The sequence below is a fragment of the Hypanus sabinus genome, chromosome 7, assembly GCF_030144855.1.
Source record: "Hypanus sabinus isolate sHypSab1 chromosome 7, sHypSab1.hap1, whole genome shotgun sequence".
In the NCBI taxonomy this organism is placed as follows: Eukaryota; Metazoa; Chordata; class Chondrichthyes; order Myliobatiformes; family Dasyatidae; genus Hypanus; species Hypanus sabinus.
Genome location: NC_082712.1, coordinates 120,380,791 through 120,400,065, shown reverse-complemented (window position 1 = coordinate 120,400,065; position 19,275 = coordinate 120,380,791). Strand labels below are relative to the sequence as shown.

The 19,275-nt window shown below is 38.6% G+C and overlaps 1 protein-coding gene across 3 annotated transcripts in view; it reads right to left on the bottom strand.

Annotated features, from left to right (window-relative positions):
- Positions 1 to 5,780: 5,780 nt before the first annotated feature.
- atg13 (ATG13 autophagy related 13 homolog (S. cerevisiae)) overlaps positions 5,781 to 19,275 on the bottom strand; it is a 111,835-nt gene continuing 98,340 nt past the window's right edge. For all 3 annotated transcript variants that reach the window (XM_059975490.1, XM_059975488.1, XM_059975491.1), the window contains 5 exons: positions 15,259 to 15,376; positions 13,243 to 13,320; positions 12,407 to 12,520; positions 9,660 to 9,788; positions 5,781 to 6,278 (listed from right to left, as the gene is read on the bottom strand). In XM_059975490.1, the coding sequence (XP_059831473.1) occupies positions 6,201 to 6,278; positions 9,660 to 9,788; positions 12,407 to 12,520; positions 13,243 to 13,320; positions 15,259 to 15,376 (517 nt within the window). In that variant the 3' untranslated portion in view covers positions 5,781 to 6,200. The remainder of the gene's footprint in view (positions 6,279 to 9,659; positions 9,789 to 12,406; positions 12,521 to 13,242; positions 13,321 to 15,258; positions 15,377 to 19,275) is intronic.

Genomic DNA, 19,275 nt, shown 5'->3' with positions numbered 1-19,275 from the left:
ATTTTGTTTTGCTTCTTATTGATGATATTAGGGAATTGTAGTTAAATTAGCTGAGCTGATATTTTAAAAGATTCAAAACTAACATGGAACATCTAACTGGTGGATGAGGGGAGGACAAATTCTATACTAGCTGGGATTGTTGTTCCAGGTTTAAAGCCTCTCCTGCTGGGGCATTTATCTGATTTTCTTTCATCCTGGAACAAATGGAGGATAGTCCAAATTTCTTGCATTTTTAGAATTTCCTCATGCTCCATCTCATGGTTAGAAAATCTCAGCTTGTGTTTCCACACGTGAAATGCCACCACTTGATTGCGACGTGGAATTGCAAGTGTGTTAGCTGAACATGTTTAGAGTTCGAGTTATGGTAAACTACAGCACAGAAACAGACCTTTCAGCCCATCTAGTTTGTGCCGAATGATTAAAACTGCCTGGTCCCATCAACCTGCACCCAGACTGTACCTCTGCCATCCATGCATGTCTATCTATATATCTTATAATTTTGTATACCTCAAACTTCTAAGTTCTCAGGAATAAAGTTCTACCCTATTCAATCTTTCCTTATAACTCAGGTCCTCCAGTCCTGACAACATCCTTGTAAGTTTTCTCAGTGCTCTTTCAACCTTACTAACATCTTTCCTGTAAGTAAGGAACCAAAACTGCACACAATACTCCAAATTAGACCTCACCAATGTTTTATATAACTTCAATATCCAAACACTTGTACGATCTCTGGCTTCTCCCGCAAAAACAATATCTAATCCTATTTACTACTTCATCTTGTATACTAAGCAACTGAACCTTCTTGACCAACCTCCCATGCAGTAAGATTGGTTAGTCATGATCTACTGTGCACAAAGCCATGCTGACTATTACTAATCAATCCCTGTCTATCCAAATACTCATATGTCCGGTCTCTTAGAATACCTTCTAATATCTTTCCCACTACTGATGTCACGCTCAGCAGCCTGTAATTTCCTGGTTTATTCTCCACGTCTTTCTTGAGCAGCAGAACAACATTAGCTATCCAATGCTCTGGTATCTTACCTGCTGCTAAGAATGATTTAAATATCTCTGCAAGGGCCCCTGCAGGTTTTGCACTTGCCTCCCTCAGGGTCCAAGGTAAGACCCTGATTTGCCTCCAAACAGCAAACACCTCCTCCTCTGCAATCTGTATCGGGCACAACTTCACTGCTGCTTTGCCCGATGTCGACATATTCTGTATATGTCTCCCAAGTAAAATACAGATGCAAAAAATCTACTTAAGATCTCCCCCATCTCTCTTGGTTTCACACATAGATTACCATTCTGATCTTCCAGAGAACCAATTTTGTCTCTTGCAATCCTTTTGGTCTCAACATATCTGTAGAAGCTCTTAGGATTCTCATTCACCTTGTCTGCTAGAGCAACTTTATGCCTTCTTTTAACCTTCATGATATTTTTGGACATTTTCTTGCATTCCTTATTCTCCTCAAGTACTTTATTTGTTCCTACCTGCCTATACCTGCTATGCACCTCCTTTTTTCCCCCTTAACCAGGGCCTCAATATCTCACAAAAACTAAGGTTCCCTAAACAAGTTATCCTTGCTTTTTATTCTGACAAGAACATATAAGCTTTGTACTTTCAAAATTTCACTTTTGAATGCCTGCTACTTACTAAGTAGACCTTTGCCACATCCTTTCTGATATTAAAATTGGTCTTTCTCCACTTTAGAATCACAACCTGAGGACCAGACCTATCCTTTTTCATAATGACCTTGAAACTAATGGCATTCTGAGCACCAGATGCAGTGTTTCCCTTTACAAACTTCTGTTACCTGCCCTGTCTCATTTCCTAATAGCAGATCCAGTATTGCACAGTCTCTTGTAAGGAATCCTATGTACTCATTAAGGAAACTTTGCTGAACACATTTGGCAAACTCTATCCCATCTACTCTTTTAACAGTGTAGGAGTCCCAGTGAATATGTGGGAAGTTATGATCTCTCTACAAATTTGTTCCTCTACATACCATAGACTGTTGGATGATCGATAATATAGTCCCAATGATGTGATCATACCTTTCTTATTCCTCAGTTCCACCCATAAAACCTCACTAGACAAGTTCACCAGTCTGTCCTGACATTTTCCCTGTCTAGTAATGTCATCCCTGCCCCTTTAACCCCTCATGCTCTATCACATCTAAAACAATGGAACCCCAGAATACTGAACTGCCAGCCCTGCTACAAAGTCTTGCTAATGGCTAGGATATCTTAGTTCCATGTGCTGATCCATGCCCTGAACTCATTTGCATTTCCTACATCCTTCTTGCAATGAAATATAAGCAACTCAGAACATTAGTCCCACCATGCTCAATCTTTTGATCCCTGACTTTGTCTGAGGCGTTAATAACACCTGTCTCCACACTGTCACTAACTGTTCTGGCACTCTGGTTCCCATTCCCCTGCAGCTCTAGGTTAAACCCCTCCGTGCATCACTTATCAACTTTCCCACTAGGATATTAGTCCCCTCTCCAGTCTAGGTGCAGGCCAGAGTCCAACTGAGTGCCAAAGAGCTAACTGCTGCGACTTTCCTTTGCTAGGCCATCCACCCCAACAGTATCCACGTTGTTGAAGGGGGTGACCTCAGGGGTACTCTGCACTGGATGTCTGAACCCTTTCCCCTTCCTGTCACCCAGCTTTCTGTATCGTGCACCTTGGGTGTAACTACCTCTCTATGTGTCCTACCTATCACCCCCTCAGCCTCCTGAATGATTTGGAGTTCTTCCAGTTCCAGCTTCACTCCTTAATGCAGTGTGTTAGAAGCTACAGCTGGGTGCACTTGTCGCAGGTGAAGTTTCTGAAGCTTCTTTTATATTTCAGTTGACGCAAGAGGAATAAAGTATGGCCCAATTCCAGAAAGTATAGGTTACTCCATCCCCACATCCAATTTCAGTCTTCCTGTTTATGCAAGATAAATGGGAAAGAAAGGGGAATTTACAAAATAGAGCTCGAGTAATCTTTGCTCAGAATTTCAGTCCATATCAAACTGGGAAATACTTATCTAACTTCCTGTTGCAGTATTTTGATAAGCACATTCTATGGATGTGTGAATTCCTGGTAAGTATGTCCACCAATTGGACTTCTGTAGTTGATCTGCTGACTTGACCCTAAACTACTAACTTCGTGTGAGGGCCGTATGTTACTGGTTTCAGCTGCTCTGGCACATTTTATTCACAGAGAAAAGGGGAAAACGTTGGTGCAACTAGGACAAGGACCGCAAGTGTGTGGGAGCCCCAAGCTTTCAGCATTGTCTTACCTTGTCCTGACATGGATTATGCGTATTGTAATTTCTTCATTTTAACTGGTGATCCATAACACAAGAAATTAGGAGCAGTAGTGGGACGCTCAAGTCTGCCCCACCATTTAGTGTCATCTATGCTGGCCTCAGCTCCTCATAACCATATCAATTAACACTCACTTGAATTTTATTAATTCGAAAAAGGTGCAGGACCTACACTTTCTAATACGAAAGCAAACAGAATGCAGTAATCAAGACGTCACTGCCATCTAGTGGGCAATACTTACGTCGCAGCGATTTTTCTGTTACTGTTATTTTTCTTTTGCATTCTGCATTTAAATGAAACATTACGGTAGCACAATCCGAAAACAAAATAAGCAATGAGTCAGAAGTTATGCACGTAGTGGTTAAAAACTTGATTAAAGAACATGTGTTAGCTTGCCAAAGAGCTGTCCATTATAATCATCTTCCCTACTCCTTGCTCTGTAATCTATAGGCTTTCTTTTCCTGGTAATATCCCGCTTCCTTTTTGAAAGCTAACATTAAATTTGCTGCTCATACTGGTTCAGACAGTAGGTTTCTGAAAGGGCATAAATAGATAGCAGCAATAGTATTGAGATAAGGAAGCTAAAGATGCAGCCATTATGATAAAAAAGGGACTGCAGATGATGAAGATACACTAAGCTGGAAGGAGATTTACAATGATGTTGACAGGTTTCAAGGAACTAGGTTATATTGGAAGATTGATCAGGCTGGGACTCTATTCACTGCAGCATACTGAATAGACATTACAGAGGTGTATAAAATCAGATAGGGTGAATGCATGGTCTGTTGCCAAAGGTTGGGATCTGAAGCACTAGAGGACCATAGGGCAGGAGACGGATTTATTAGGAGCCAAGGGGCAACTTTTTTCAGCCAGAGGGTGGCTGCATATGGAAATAAGTGGTTGAAACAGGTAAATTTAAAAGGCAAGGTTAGTCAAGTATTGTCAGGCCTGTAATTTCCTGGTTTATTCTTCAAGTCTTTCTTGAACAGCAGAACAACATTAGCTATCCAATCCTCTGGTACCTTACCTGCTGCTAAGGATGACTTCAATATCTCTGCTAGGGCCCCTGCAAATTTTGCACTTACCTCCCACACGGTCCAAGGTAACAGCTTGTCTGATTCTGGACATTTGTCCACCCTGATTTGCTGCAAAATGGATAGTCAAGGTTTAGAGGAATATGGGCCAGATGCAGGTAAATGGAATTAATTTTGATAGGAGTCTTAGTTGGCATGGATTGGTTGGGCTGAATGTCCTGGTTTGGTGCTCTCTCATAGAGTCTGAAGAAAAACCAGGAAATGCTAGAAACACTCATTTGCAAATGTGGAAAGAGAAACAAAGTTAATTGTAGGTTGAAAACTCTGCCAGAACTGTTAGTGTTTTCTCTCGAGTTGTCTCTGCTCCAGAGATCCGATCTCACCCATTTTTCTTGAAATTATAGATAGGACCTTTGGTAGGAGTGAGAATTTACATGAAGATGCAAAAAGTGGTTGTGCAGAGTTCTCCAGGATAGAAGAGATTATAGACATAATACAGAATTTAAAAGTACCAAGGATACAGTCAGCAATTCATTTTCCACCGGGATAATAACCCCCTAATGCTTGTGGGCTAACAATTTAAATTAAAAAGGTTTAAAAACAGCATCATACAGTAAACAGAACAGCACTGGGGCCCACTATCTATTGAGACCATGATGCACCAAAATCAGCTTATTCCATTTTATTCCCCCACATTCTTTCAATTCCACAGATTCTTTGGAACATGGGAGGAAATCAGAGCACCCAGTGGAATTCTACTTGGACACAAGGAAAATGTGCAAACACCACACAGACAGGAGTGGAGTCAACCTGGGTTGGTGGAGTGTGAAGTAGCAAGTCTCCTAACTGTGTCATTTGTTAACAGTGAAAACATTTGTAAAACTAACCTAAAATAGTGGGTGATGGCAGGTTAGGACTGACTGGTGAGAAGCATTAAGTCTACTGATTCCCTTTGTATTCATAGAGCAAGGCCATTTAGTTTTGATATTTACCTATTGTTCTCTTTGTGTTTTTATCGTTTATCTCTGGGAGTTGTTGGATAAACTCAACTGTGCCAGAACATTATTTCAATTTCCAAAGAAGAGTTGAGCACATAAATCCACTCAGTCTTACAGTCCAGTCACTTTTGAATCTAAAATCCCACAGTTGCTCTGTGGTTACCATTTTACCAAGGTTGCCATGACTTTGATTCGCTGAACTATCAGGATGTCATACGGCTACCAAGTCAAGTGGCTTTCAGTTAGGCACACAGAATCATGAGTCATTCAGACATACAGTATGTGAAACACATATTGTCATAATATTTCTATAAGATAAATGATAATATTTCATCAGAATGTGAAAAGAATGTGAATGACGGCTGTAAGATCTTAGGTCCTGAACAGTAAGCATTTTCAGTTTTATCACCCAGTTGATCAAGATGCCATTGCCCAAATGGTTCAGCGTTTTATTTTTCTACAGTGAAGTGACAAGCTACAAATCATTGGGTCTGAAACGAACATGCTGCAATTTAAATTAAAAACCATCCTTAGAATACAACCAGACTTGCAAGAAGCACACAAAACTTCCTACTTCAATAGAAAGAAATACATTGATTAAATGTTGTTTGGCTTTACAAGATATTTACACATGTGTACAGTAAGGTAGACTTACACTTTTCAATTATAGCAGATCAGTAAGTGCAACTAGAAAATGTACTTACAGATTGCAGATGGACATCTATAGAAATAAGGGGATTCTGTACTTCTAAAAATATATACATTTTATTTATAGAGGGAAAACAATTTTAAACATTGGTGCTTGTTGCAGGTATTGTTTCTAAAGCTGGGGAAGATATTGTCAATGGTTACTGAAGGGTGTCTACAAACGCATCAAATTCTTCCATATTCTTCTCATAGATTGCCAGTTTTTCCGGTAAGGAGTCCTAAGGCAGAAATAAAATGAATTTAAAAATAATAGAAATATTCTACAGCCTCAATTCGTTCTTATTCTTCAGTTGATAGGACATTCAGCTTTGTATCAAGTGCTCCGTACTTCAATATGAGCCCCAATGTGCACTGACATTCCAGAGGAGCGATGGAGGAATGTAATTGTTGGGATTGTAAGTTAATATAAGGCCATAAGACACAGAAGCTGATGACTTAGAATGAAACAGGTTTGAGTTGATTACAAAACCCTTGACACCCTTGAAGATCAAGAAGTTCTCCAAATGTGCTGGTCAGAACCTTTGTTCAACCAAATCCAATCCCACATGTCTGCCTAATTATTATGTTTCTTTGTTCTTCTTCCTCCAACCACTTGTTTATGCTACCCTGAAATGCTGATATTTTCTCCAATGTTCTACATAGATTCATAATTATACCTTTGACTTTTATATTATACACAATTAATATTCTCAAGTTTTAACTCATGAATCTCTGTAGTCATCTAACACAGGATAATCTAAACAAATATTCTACCCCATTTCCATCTACCATTTATTTTTGGCTATTTCACCATCTTGTTAATATTCTTCTACAGCTTCTTTTGTTCCTGAAAATAACTTACTATACCTTTTATACTGCTAGTATCTGCACAATTTTTAACCCTTTAAATCAATTGTATACACAGTTAAATGCAGGAGTGCCCAGAGAGTTTGGCAACAAGTTTAAATTATTTCTAGTTACTCAACCTTGTATTGCTCATTATTTGTCATCTTCCTTTCAATTTTGAATTTAATTTGTATGACTCATATTGGGGACAACATCTTCAAAGTCTCTTCAAGCAGAAGAAGAAAATAAATAGAAGATGTACTACGTCTTTTCAAGGAAATGGTGTGGGCATCAGTGCTTTCTGTTGTGTTTATTATTTCAGTAATGTTTAAGTAATATTGTAAACATACTGTTTGATTAAGCATTCTTACATAATGCATTGTGTGTTAAATGTAAAAATACGTGCAGGCATACGTCTTCATGCCACCAAGTCATAAGCATGCACCTCGCTGAAAGTAAAAGTGAAGTTTACATGCATCTCTCAGGCTTGTTTTTCTTTCAATTAGTTTTATGTTTTTGAGTTACAGAGCATAACAGTGGTGACTAAGTTTTAAATGACCCCAAGACGACTACCCACCTGTTGAAGTTATATTCTACAATATACTGAGTGTAAGCGTGTATATATTTACACACACACATACACAGCAGAACAATAAATTACATATTTGAGTTGAGAAGCATTATATGCAAATGTGTAAAGAGGAGACTAGTGTATTTAATATTTCAGTAACATTTGAGTAATATCTTGTTTGATTAAACATTCTTTGTTGTTTACATAATGCATTGAGGGATACATGTAAAAGTATGTGAATGGCATACATCATCACACCACCATGTCATTAGTGTATACCTTACTAAAAGTAAAAACAAAGTTTCCACGCATCTCTCCGGCTTCCCTATTTTTCTTTTGATTAATTTTATGTTTTGGAGTTACAAAACACAACACCTTCCTATTCTTCAACTGTTAGTTTGTAAAGCTTGGGACCAGGTTCCCATAAACTGAACATTGAACTTGGGCTGAAGTTTCAGAGGATGGGGTGGGTGGGGTAGATATGGGATCAGGTTATGATTATCACAGATATCCCAATGAAAGCTTAAGTAATTCTTTGTAGGTTCCTTCAGCAGAGTGTTTATATTTCTCTCACCCAACATATTAGTGGTCATGTACAATATAAGGAACAGCAGGAGCAGTACATTTGAATGTTCATGCAATTCAAGGAGATTGTTAACCTTAGCGTCATTTCTTTCACAAACCCCATATCCCTAAAATCCATTAACAGAAAAATCTGCTGAGCCTCCACTGCCTTCTCTGGAGAATTCAAAAGGTTAATTATTCTCTGGGTGAAGAAATATAGTTTCATCTGAGTCCTGAAAGGTCAACACTATGGACTTTAGGTTTGGGTCATTACTACAGCAGGAGAAATTTCTATTCCAAATCTACCCCATTAAAGCACAAGGATTTTATACATTTCAATGAGATCACTGGAGCATAGGCCGTCTGTCTAACCTCTTCTACTGAGGGAACCCCTCCAATTCAAGTAATCACTGCACTTCCTCTATTACTTCCCCTCTCAGGTAGGGAGCCAGGTTTGTATGCAATAGTATGCCTTACATAATTGAAACAATACATCTTTATTCTTGCTATCAAATCCTACTTCATAATGAACAACAAACTGCTTGTCTTCTTACTTGCTTGCAATGCATGCATGTTAACTTACAGATTTGTATGCCAGAATATCCAGGTTCCTTTGAGCAGTAACATATTTCAATGTCTCATTTAAAACATACTCTACATTCTTTTATACAAAAGTAGAAGATTAAAGTAAAGCTCTTCACTTTCTAAGGAGGTGGTAATAACTCATGAACAGGTGCAGTTACTTGAGCATCAAGGACCATCAGGTATCATACTGAGATAGTCACTCGTTACATGTGTACTTGGAATGTAACATCAAATTATGTGGTTGATGATGGAAAGGTAAAAAGAAGTGTTGATTTTATTCTTGGCAATGTTTCAGATAAGAAGCTGAGGAGGTTAATTTTCCTTTCAGATTACTTGAAAATGCATCAGCTTTCACAGAAACTATCAAACTGACTCTATTAGTTTTATGCAAGACACTTTCCATGCAAGTGGCTATACCATCAGTACAGTAGAGATATTACATTTAGATCCAGAAAAGAACAGATCAGCACCAGGTGTGTGACATATGCTCCTTTCTGAGGCCAAGTTCCAGGACTGTCATTTGAATGTATTGGTCATATTAAGTGTACAATTTCAATTAGATGTCTCAAGGACTATGACCCATTAATTTTATTTGTGGGATAGGCAGGAGAAAGAGGAAAACCAACAGTGGGTTTATTTGACAATAAATTCTATTACATTAATAATTATTTTAAAGGCAATATAGTAGAATTGAAACAAAAGAATAAAGCAGCATGCAGTACAAGAGCAGCACGCAAACACAGTGTAAATGTGTATGCTTTCTACCATCAGCAACATGACACATGAATTTTATATAAAAGCAATGGCAAACATATTAAAATACTGCTGACAGTATTTTCATTTTTGAACTGCTTTGGCCTTCTGTTATGGTATCAGACTGCTGACAGATGGGTATTTGTTACCTCCACTCCCACTGAGCACCATAATGTGGTCAGAGCAGCAGCGAAAAAGCAAGCAGCCAAACTCAATGCACTATGATTTATGTCCATTCGTGCATGTGTACTATGTATTCAAATGTTGTTGCTTTAATGCAACTCCTTAACTCTTTTCTTACCAGATCCTCAGCCATTGACTGTGCGCTGATATCTATGGTGAGACTGCTCAACTGAGGAGGGTTCTGAAATTCCCTATAAAAGGTGCCAAGATCCATGGGTAGAAAATCATCCTTTGAGAAGGCAGGCTTCTAAATTGCAGATGAAGAAAAATCTGTTACATTAAATTCTATTTTGAAAAGAAGTTAAGCATAAAGATAGAGACGTAACTTGGCTATAAAACTTGACGTGCAAGTAGCAAATTTATTTGTTAAATACGGTAGATTCTATAGACAAACATGGCAACGTGGGTGGCTGTGATAAAATGCTCTTTGATAGAAGAGCAGATCAATGTCAAAAATAGGATGTTTGTACTATATGACTTTAAAAGAAAAGCAACTGGTATAAACACTGATGCTAATTTGTTAAAACTGAGAATAGAGTCCTGTTTCATTATCTAGAAATAATTATTGCTCTGTATGGGAGTTGTCGGCTTGCCATCTTTCAGGAATTAATTACATTGTAAAATTATTCAACTTTTGAGCCTACAAACTTATAGACTGCTTTAGAAAAACTTTATAGTTTGCTATAGACTGGAAGAGAAAACTTATTTCTCTTGTATTTAATTAGAAAGTGTTCAAAATTAAATTTTAGCACCTTCAGTAGTTTAATTGCCTGACCACTTTGAAGAATCTTTTGGATTTCAAAGTAGTAAAAAAGCCAGGCAGTACCACTTGAGTTTTTAAACTTTTGTGTCCTGCTCTTTTTTATACAGACACAACAAAAATAACAAAAGTGAATTAATTCCATATTATCAGAGGCTCAGGCAAACTACTTTGAACAGAAATGCTAAGAGATTAGAATATGGGACAAGTTATAGAGTATTATCCAAATTTAAAACAGAAGCTGTTTTAATTCTGAGCATCAGAGAAATCTACAAGGCAGTAAAATAGTCAAAGTACAACAGATAAAACCCAACATCTAAGAATGTGGAATGTTGGTTAAAAGAAATGTTTCCACGGGGACAGCAGCTGATATGGAAGATACACACTGGTATTTCTGTACGACTATCAAAGTTTCAATGGATGCATTCAGTCACAGAAATTCCAAACTTGACAGCAGCTATCAAAAATGATGTCCCAATTGTGGATGGACATTGGAACCTTCTCATTTGGTCTACAATTTTGGATCTGGCACAGGGAGCTCTTTTCTATGGAGGGAAATGGCTGCCAGGGTTTAAGTATAAGCACTTACATTGTACTTATTCAAATAGACACTTCAATGTTCCATTCTCTAGCAATTAAGGTCTTTTTTCTATTAGCAATCATAGTTATTTGTTTTTAAGACAATCTCTATCAGCTTCCCTCAGATTTGAGCACTCACTTACAGATGAGGGGCAATACAGAGTGGCCAACTAATTGATCAACTCATGTCAACTGGATATGGGAGAAACAGAAGCACCTGGAGGAAAACCATGTGGTTACAAGGAGAATATGCAAACTCCACACAGACAGCATTCTGAGGTCAGTATATATGTGTAAAGGAAGATACAGTTACAGAGGCTGCAATTTTATATTTAACATAAAAGAAAACAAACCATTATTGTTTTTGTCTCTGTCCATCTTAAAAAATTGGATTCTTCACTCCTAAGATTGTTTTTCTATTAAGGGGAGAGGCTAACTCAAGCACAACTCACGAATCACTCCTTGATTATGGTATAACTTCTACCATTTTGAAGTTATTTGTTCAGGGTCTGTGGGCATTGGTGATGCTTGTTGTCCATCCCTATTTGCTACAAAGTCAGAAGCTTGCTGAGCCATTTCTGGGAATGCTGGTGTGGCTGGGGTCACAGTGACATAGCACACTGGTTGAGGATATAGAATGCCCTTCCAGGATGACATTAGTGAACCTAATACACTTTTACAAATCCATGTTCATTTAAATACTTAAATTTAAAGTTGTCAGCAACTTGGTGAAATTTGAGCTTGCATTTTTGTTTATTTGTCAACTTTGTACAACTACTAAAACAAATCCTTTTGACTGCTTTTGCCACACTTATTTTTCTGCAGTCATTTGTTCTTTTGAGTTTACCATTCTTTTGTCTTTTTATAACATGAAGAATACTTCAAGATATAGATTATGGAGGTCATGTAAAGTTGGTTTTCAAAACCAACAATTACTGTATGTAAAACTTGCTCTAGAATATTAACTGGAATTATAATTTACAGATAGGAGATTTTTTCATGAACTCCACCATGGATGATCCTAAGCCCGACTGCATCCCATAAAAACCCTGTGCTACAGAAACACCAACAGAAGCTCCAAAGACCTCATCCCTGGGAAAGGAAGGATCCAAGAAGAGGAGCTAAACCTGAGGATAATTTGAAAGACTGACCCAGGACAGTGGACCATGTCTCAGTAGGGGTGATGTACTAAGAAGAGAAGAATATTTTCAGCTGTACAGAAAGATGGCTACATTGAGTATCTTGTGTTTTCTTTATGCTCAAAATAAATTATTGATATCAGCATTATCTTTAATATCTTTGATGACATGCCCTTAAGATGAGTCATCCAATGGGATGCCTTTAAAATAAACTAAATCAGGCAATGTTGGAATGCGATAGGATTTCACTCTGTCAATTCCTTTAAGACAATCTGCATTCTTAGTTATGATGCAAGTGAAAGGTGCTGATTTATGAACGACAAGGCTACAATTTTACTTTAGGTTAAACAAGTAGCCAGCCCTTAGTGCCAGAAACAGAAGACTTACAAGTTCCACCATAACAAATTCATCCTGTGTGAGGCCACTGCTACCGCTGGACTGGTCTGAATGAAGACTGGCATGCAGGGGCGAATCTTGGGTTGGAGAATCAGGGGGATTTACCTGTGTTAAAGTAGAAAGATACCATCCATTCAGATACAATAGGTTGCTAAACAGCAGCAATCAGGCAAACTGTTCCATAAACAAAAAGAACCTGCCAAGCAGCCAATGTCAGATGGCACACTAGAATTCCATCACTGAGTGACAAAACATTGAATTACGGTAATAATTTGGCATCTATTATAAGATTTTAGGATCAGTTCCCAAGAGGAAAGACACAGCAGAAGTACAGGAACAAAGTGTAGTCGCATATTGCTGTTTACATTTAATTGGAAACTTAAAATTGTGGGTGACATACTGGTAAGATATGGTTCAAATATTTCCAGCTTGAGATGGAGGCAGGAAGAAGCAGTGCTTGAACTCAAAGTTTATACATATTTCAGAACATTAAAAAAAAGAAAAGATATATAGAGGATTATTCATAGGTTAGATAAAGGTAGGATTACTCAGGCTAGATATGGGAAGATTTTAAATCTCAGTGGTAGTCAGCTCTCTAACAGAAATGAAGAATGTTCGTGTCAGCAGTGATCTGAGAAATATATACGAACACAAGAAGTGAAAATGAAGCCCTTGTTCATTAGCTTGGCCAGTAAATAAGATAGGTTAACCACTCTCATCTTTGAGCTGATGGTTTATATTAAAAAGACCATACAACGAAAGATGTTTTAAAACAGTTTTAAAACCTTTCAAGTTTCTGAAGGATTCATATTTCTTGCAAGACTCACCATAAAATCAGTGTCCTCAGATTCAATAATTTTTGATGCAAACATAGCAAATGGCAAATCCATTTTGACAGCAGTGACCTGCGTAAAACAGGAAGCCACAAGTTATATGACTAAATCTGGTCATGATAGGAATAGAGAAACATTAAAAAATGTAATCTATAATCATTCACTTTAATCAATTACTGAAACACATTACAGAGTTCTCCAAAAATACGGTGAACTGGTTAAGCTACATAGAATGCTTAACATTCCATTTCTCATGCTATTTTCTCAGTGCAAACAAAACTGTGATCAGTCTCTTTTAATTCATAAGCAATCTTAAGACTATGACAAAACCAAAATTAAATTAAACTGCTGCTGAAGCACTTGATGTGCTTATAAAGCTAGTTTTTCTTTTTTTATTTTAGAGACACTGAAGGGTTCCTTAGATCATAGTGGATGTTCAGGAAACGGCAAAAATTTTCAACTGTGACTGCCATCAAGTGTCATTACAAAGTTGACATGAAGTTACCAATCAAAGGGCATGCACACCCACATAGACACACGTGCACACACACACTCAGTCCCTTTTAACATTTTATGTTTCATTCTTAAGCCACACTTCCAGTTCTAGTATCACCCAACCTCAATGGAAAAACCTGTTGGTATTTACCCTATCTATATCCTTGATCATTTTCTCATACTTAAGAAGTTTAGTTGTTGTTCAGACCAAACATCAGAATGGGAAGGAATGTAATCTGAGTGACTTTGACCATGGATTGATTTAAGTGCCAGACGGGGTGGTCTGAGTTTCTCAGAAACTGCTGCTCTTGTGGATTTTCACACACAACAGAGTTTAAAGAGAATGATGTGAAATTCAAAAAACATCCAGTGACATGTAGTTCTGTGGGGGAAAACAGCTTGTTAATGAGAAGGGCTTAAGGAAATGGCTGAAGTGGTAAAAGTAGACAGAAAGGTGACAGTAATTCAAATAACCACGTGTTATAGCAGTGGTGTGCAGAAGAGCATGTCTAAACATACTGCAATATGTCAAACCTTGAAGAGGATGGGCTACAGCAGAAGAAGACCATGAACATACACAAAGTGATATCTTAAGAAAGTGTAATAATACGAGTGTAATCATGTGGACAACATAGATAGGTATCCGTATCAGAGTGGGAACATGTGTGTGTGTGTGTGTGTGTATATACACACACACACAAATTGGTGAGTTAACTCTTTCAGCATCAACAATAAAACTCCTGGACTATCCATAAGTTATTATTTGTTCCTTAGTAAATTGTTTGGCAGAGGACTAGGGAAGGTGTCTTAACAGCATAGGTAAAACTTCTTGCAGTTTATAACTGTTGGCGAACTTCCACATTGACGCGTATTTAGGTAAACAGAGGGAATGAGCACTAAAAATGCTCACAACACATTAAAGTTGGACATCTAACGTGACATCAGACATAAATATTAGCACATCTACATGGAGCACTGTTGCAGGAAAGCAGAATCCATCATCAGGGATCCCCATTACCCAGGTCATGCACCTGTCTCGCTGCTGCCATCAGGAAGGTGGCAAAGGTACCTCAGGGCAAACACTATCAGGTTCAGGAACAGTTATTACCCCTCCACCATTATGCTCTTGAACCAGTGGGGGATAACTTCATTCAACTTCTCTTGCCCTATCACTTAACTGTCCCCACAACCTATGGATGCACTTTCAAGGATTCTTCTTTTCATGTTCTCAATATTTATTATTATTATTGCTATCATTTTTTTTCTTTTGTATTTGCAGTTTGTTGTCTTTTGCACATTGGCCGTTTGTCTGCCCTTTCATTAATTCTATTATGATTCATGGATTTACCAAGTATGCCCGCAAGAAAGCGAATCTTAGGGTTGTATATGGGACATATATCTACTCTTGATAATAAATTTACATTGAACTTTGAAATAAAGTTATAGCAAGAGGAAACTTGTTACTAATAGCATTGAAAGTCAATTGTTCAGTTCATGCTACATTTGGAGTCATACCTGATTGGCTGGTTTGTTAACAAATGCACCCACTTTCCTGGTAAAGGTAGTCTCCAGTGCATCTTGTGGTGATCCACTCTTCCCCTCACTGCTCTTTGATAACATATCTGCTTCACCACTTTGAAATGAATGAAGGAGACTGTCAAAGATAGCTGTTTATAATTTTATTACGTCTTTGTTCTCAGCCATAAGAATAAATATAAATAATATATAAGAATAAAAATAAGCATTTTAATCTGACAAAAGTGAAATTTCTACTTAAAACCAGATTAGATGTTGAACAAGATTAAGAGGAGATTTAGTGTGTAAATCAGCTCCAGCATTCAACAGGATCATGGCTAATCAATAAGACATGACTAACTAGCTTCTTAGTCTTTGATCTATTAGCATTCAAAAATATTTATTCCTGTCCCAGGTATTTTCAACGAATCAGCATGTACTTATAAATGGAACAGAGAATTTCAAAGGTTCACAACCATCCAATGCAGAAAATAGGTCTTTCATAGAACATAGAATAGTACAGCACTTTACAGGCCCTTCAGCCCACAATGTTGTGCCGACCCTCAAACTCTGCCTCCCATATAACCCCCCACCTTAAATTCCTCCATATACCTGTCTAGTAGTCTCTTAAACTTCACTAGTGTATCTGCCTCCACCACTGACTGAGGCAGTGCATTCCACGCACCAACCACTCTCTGAGTGAAAAACCTTCCTCTGATATCCCCCTTGAACTTCCCTCCCCTTACCTTAAAGCCATGTCCTCTTGTACTGAGCAGTGGTGCCCTGGGGAAGAGGCACTGGCTGTCCACTCTGTCTATTCCTCTTAATATCTTGTACACCTCTATCATGTCTCCTCTCATCCTCCTTCTCTCCAAAGAGTAAAGCCCTAGCTCCCTTAATCTCTGATCATAATCCATACTCTCTAAACCAGGCAGCATCCTGGTAAATCTCCTCTGTACCCTTTCCAATGCTTCCACATCCTTCCTATAGTGAGGCGACCAGAACTGGGCACAGTACTCCAAGTGTGGCCTAACTAGAGTTTTATAGAGCTGCATCATTACATCGTGTCCCTTAAACTCTATCCCTCGACATGAAAGCTTTCAGACCACTTAATCTGCTTCAACCATTAAGCACTCATTTACACTAACCCTAAAGAATTTCATTTTCATTCTTCCCACATTCCCATTAACTCCTCCTCAATATTTCTGCTTACCTAAACACTGGGGATAACTTACAGGTGGTCTATTAACCTACTGACTAGCAGATGTTGGGAAACCAGATAACTCAGAGGAATCCAGTGTTGGGAATTGTAGGGTCATGCACTTGGGTAAAAGGAATAAAAGCGTAGATTATTTTCTAAATGAGGAGAAAATTCAAAAATCCAAGATGCAAAGGACTTGGGAAGTCCTTGTGCAGGATTCCCTAAAAGTTAAGTCAGTGGTGAGGATGGCAAATGCAATGTTAGCTTTCATTTTGAGAGGACTAGAATATAAAAACAAGGGTGTAATTTTGGGCCCCTTATCTAAGAAAGGATGTGATGACATTGGAAAAGGTTCAAAGGAATTTTACGAAAACAGTTCCGGAATTGAAAGGCTTATGATATGAGGAGCATTTGATGACTCTGGGCTTGTACTTGCTGAAATTTAGAAGAATGGGGATGGGGGGATCTCATTGAAACCTATCAAATGTTGAAAAGCCTATACGGAGTGGATGTGAATAGGATGTTTCCTATAGTGGGGGAGTCTAGTACCAGAGGGTGCTGAATCTGTGGAATTCGTTGCCACGGGTGGCTATGGAGGCCAGGTCATTGAGTGTATTTAAAGCGGAGTGTCTTGTGGGGGTGTGCCTTATTCTGATTGCCGAAAGTCACTTCAGTTGTGTTTGGTTACTTTAGAAGCTGCAGCTGCTTTTCTCATTGGATAGATGCCTGGTATCCAGTTTTAAATATCCTAGGTGCATATGCTTTTTGGCTGTTTGCAATAATTGAAAGACATCAGGATAATAAAGAATGTATTGGAAGATCTCAATCAGCACTGTATTATTCTCAGCGAATCAATATTGATGGCTCAGAGTAGGGTTACAAACTTAGAAGATATAAATATACTGTGCTGTCTTTACGACAGTTATTTAGTTTATATTTTCGCTTAGTAATTCATTCAATAGTATTTTCTAGTTAGAATTAGAAGTGTTTAAAGTATATTCATTGCATGTAAAATATATCGGCATGCGATGACGTCACATCCGGTTTCGGCGCGTCTTGTGGGAAAATACCGGTTTGAAATTAGCGCGAGGGTGGGGGCTTACCACGAGGCTCACCTGAGCAGAGGTTGTTTTGCAGGCATGAGAAATCACAGTGAGAGCAACGCTGTAAGTTAATAGATAATCGATATATTGAACTAAGATGTTAATGCCGATCCTGTTAGAAGTAACGACGGTAGATAATGTTTATGCTTTCGTTAGTTAAAGAGTCGCGGATAGTTTGCATGGAAGTGTATTTAAAGTAGTCAATGGAGCAGGTAAACTCTCCCTGTATACTGCACCTTAGTGTAATGTAGTTATAGTCACCTTTGCAAGTATTTACACTTGAAATGTGATATTAAGGAAGGAACAAATACTGTATCAATCTTGTATTGTTTTATCAACAGTTTTCACCATATGTTAATGTGAAGAGTGAACAGTAAATGGTTAATCTTACTGCGATCTGGTTCTTATTAACTGGTTTATCTCGACGTTGAATTCGGCGTTATCAGTACACGCGAAGGAGAACGTTACATATACAGATGGCCTGTTGGCTAATGAAAGTACTGAATTTAGAGGCAGCTCACTGGGCCTATCGGGAACTAGGTGCTGCTAAGGTTCGGACTAAGTTGAGATGATCCTACTGAGTGGCTGAGAGATGGGGATACCTGGTTGGATGATAAATATGAGGGAGCGAGAGTAGCATGGCCCCTCGGTTTAATCCTCAAGATGATCGCCCTCTCCCCTGTGAGTCTGGGCTGGGCCAGGGCAATAATTATGCATTCCCACACCTGCTGTGGGGGTATCAATCCGCAGCTTTGTCCTCTCAGGAGGGGAAGGACGGGCAAGAATGTGCAAGGGATGGTGTAATGGACACCCTCAAGACAACAGAGCTCAGAGTCCCGTAAAGAAATGTTTTTAGTGTTGCTTAAAGCTGGGGTTCTGGAGGAGCAGGTAAGTGGGGTTTGCACGCCCACCATCTATGCAATATGTAAATACTGTCAGGAGGAGCAAAAAAGGGAGTCTGTTGAGGCAGAAGGATCATTCTTCAAGTCTTCTGTAGATAAGGGTTCCTTTTGTCCTCTGCCAGATTCCTCACATTTCATTCGGGGTTCCCTGCGAAGGATATTGGCTAATGATCGCCAGCAGTGGGAACTGGGGTGGGAGGGGGGAGGTGTGGCTAGTGCCTTGTTGTTGTAAGCAGGGGATCATTTGACTAGCATCCATCTTTCCTGTAAATACTGTGTGAATGATTTGACTGCAGAAAAATGTGAGGTGTGGCCATATGCGCCAGTGTGTGTGCGCATGTGTATGTGTGAGGACTTTACCTATAAAAGACTGTGAATGTGTTGGGCCCCACCCAGTTATTATTTCCTTATTAGTTCTCTGAAAATTGCTGTTTCTCTGTGAGAAATTAATGTCTGTTTTCAGTTTTTGCAGTTCCATACAAAGTTTTAAAAGAAGAGGAATACAGCCTGGGCTTTGTGTTTCGTATTCTAATCTGTTCCGTGTTATTGTGTCTTAATCTGTTACTTTGTTGCTTGTTTCCCCATGGTTTGTGTAATTGGTTTTAGGGATGACTCATTTTTCACAGTGACCATATGAGACTAGAGTTGAAATTTGGTAGAAGTTTGGGCAACTTTATTCTGGATATGAGTGTTTGGGGCGTCACTCTTGTAGTTGTATTGCTGTTTGTGTTCTCTAAGTATCCAGTTACTGATCAGGAGCAAGTGTATTTGCATCTCTCTGCATTACAGAATGACAAAGTGGTGGATGCTA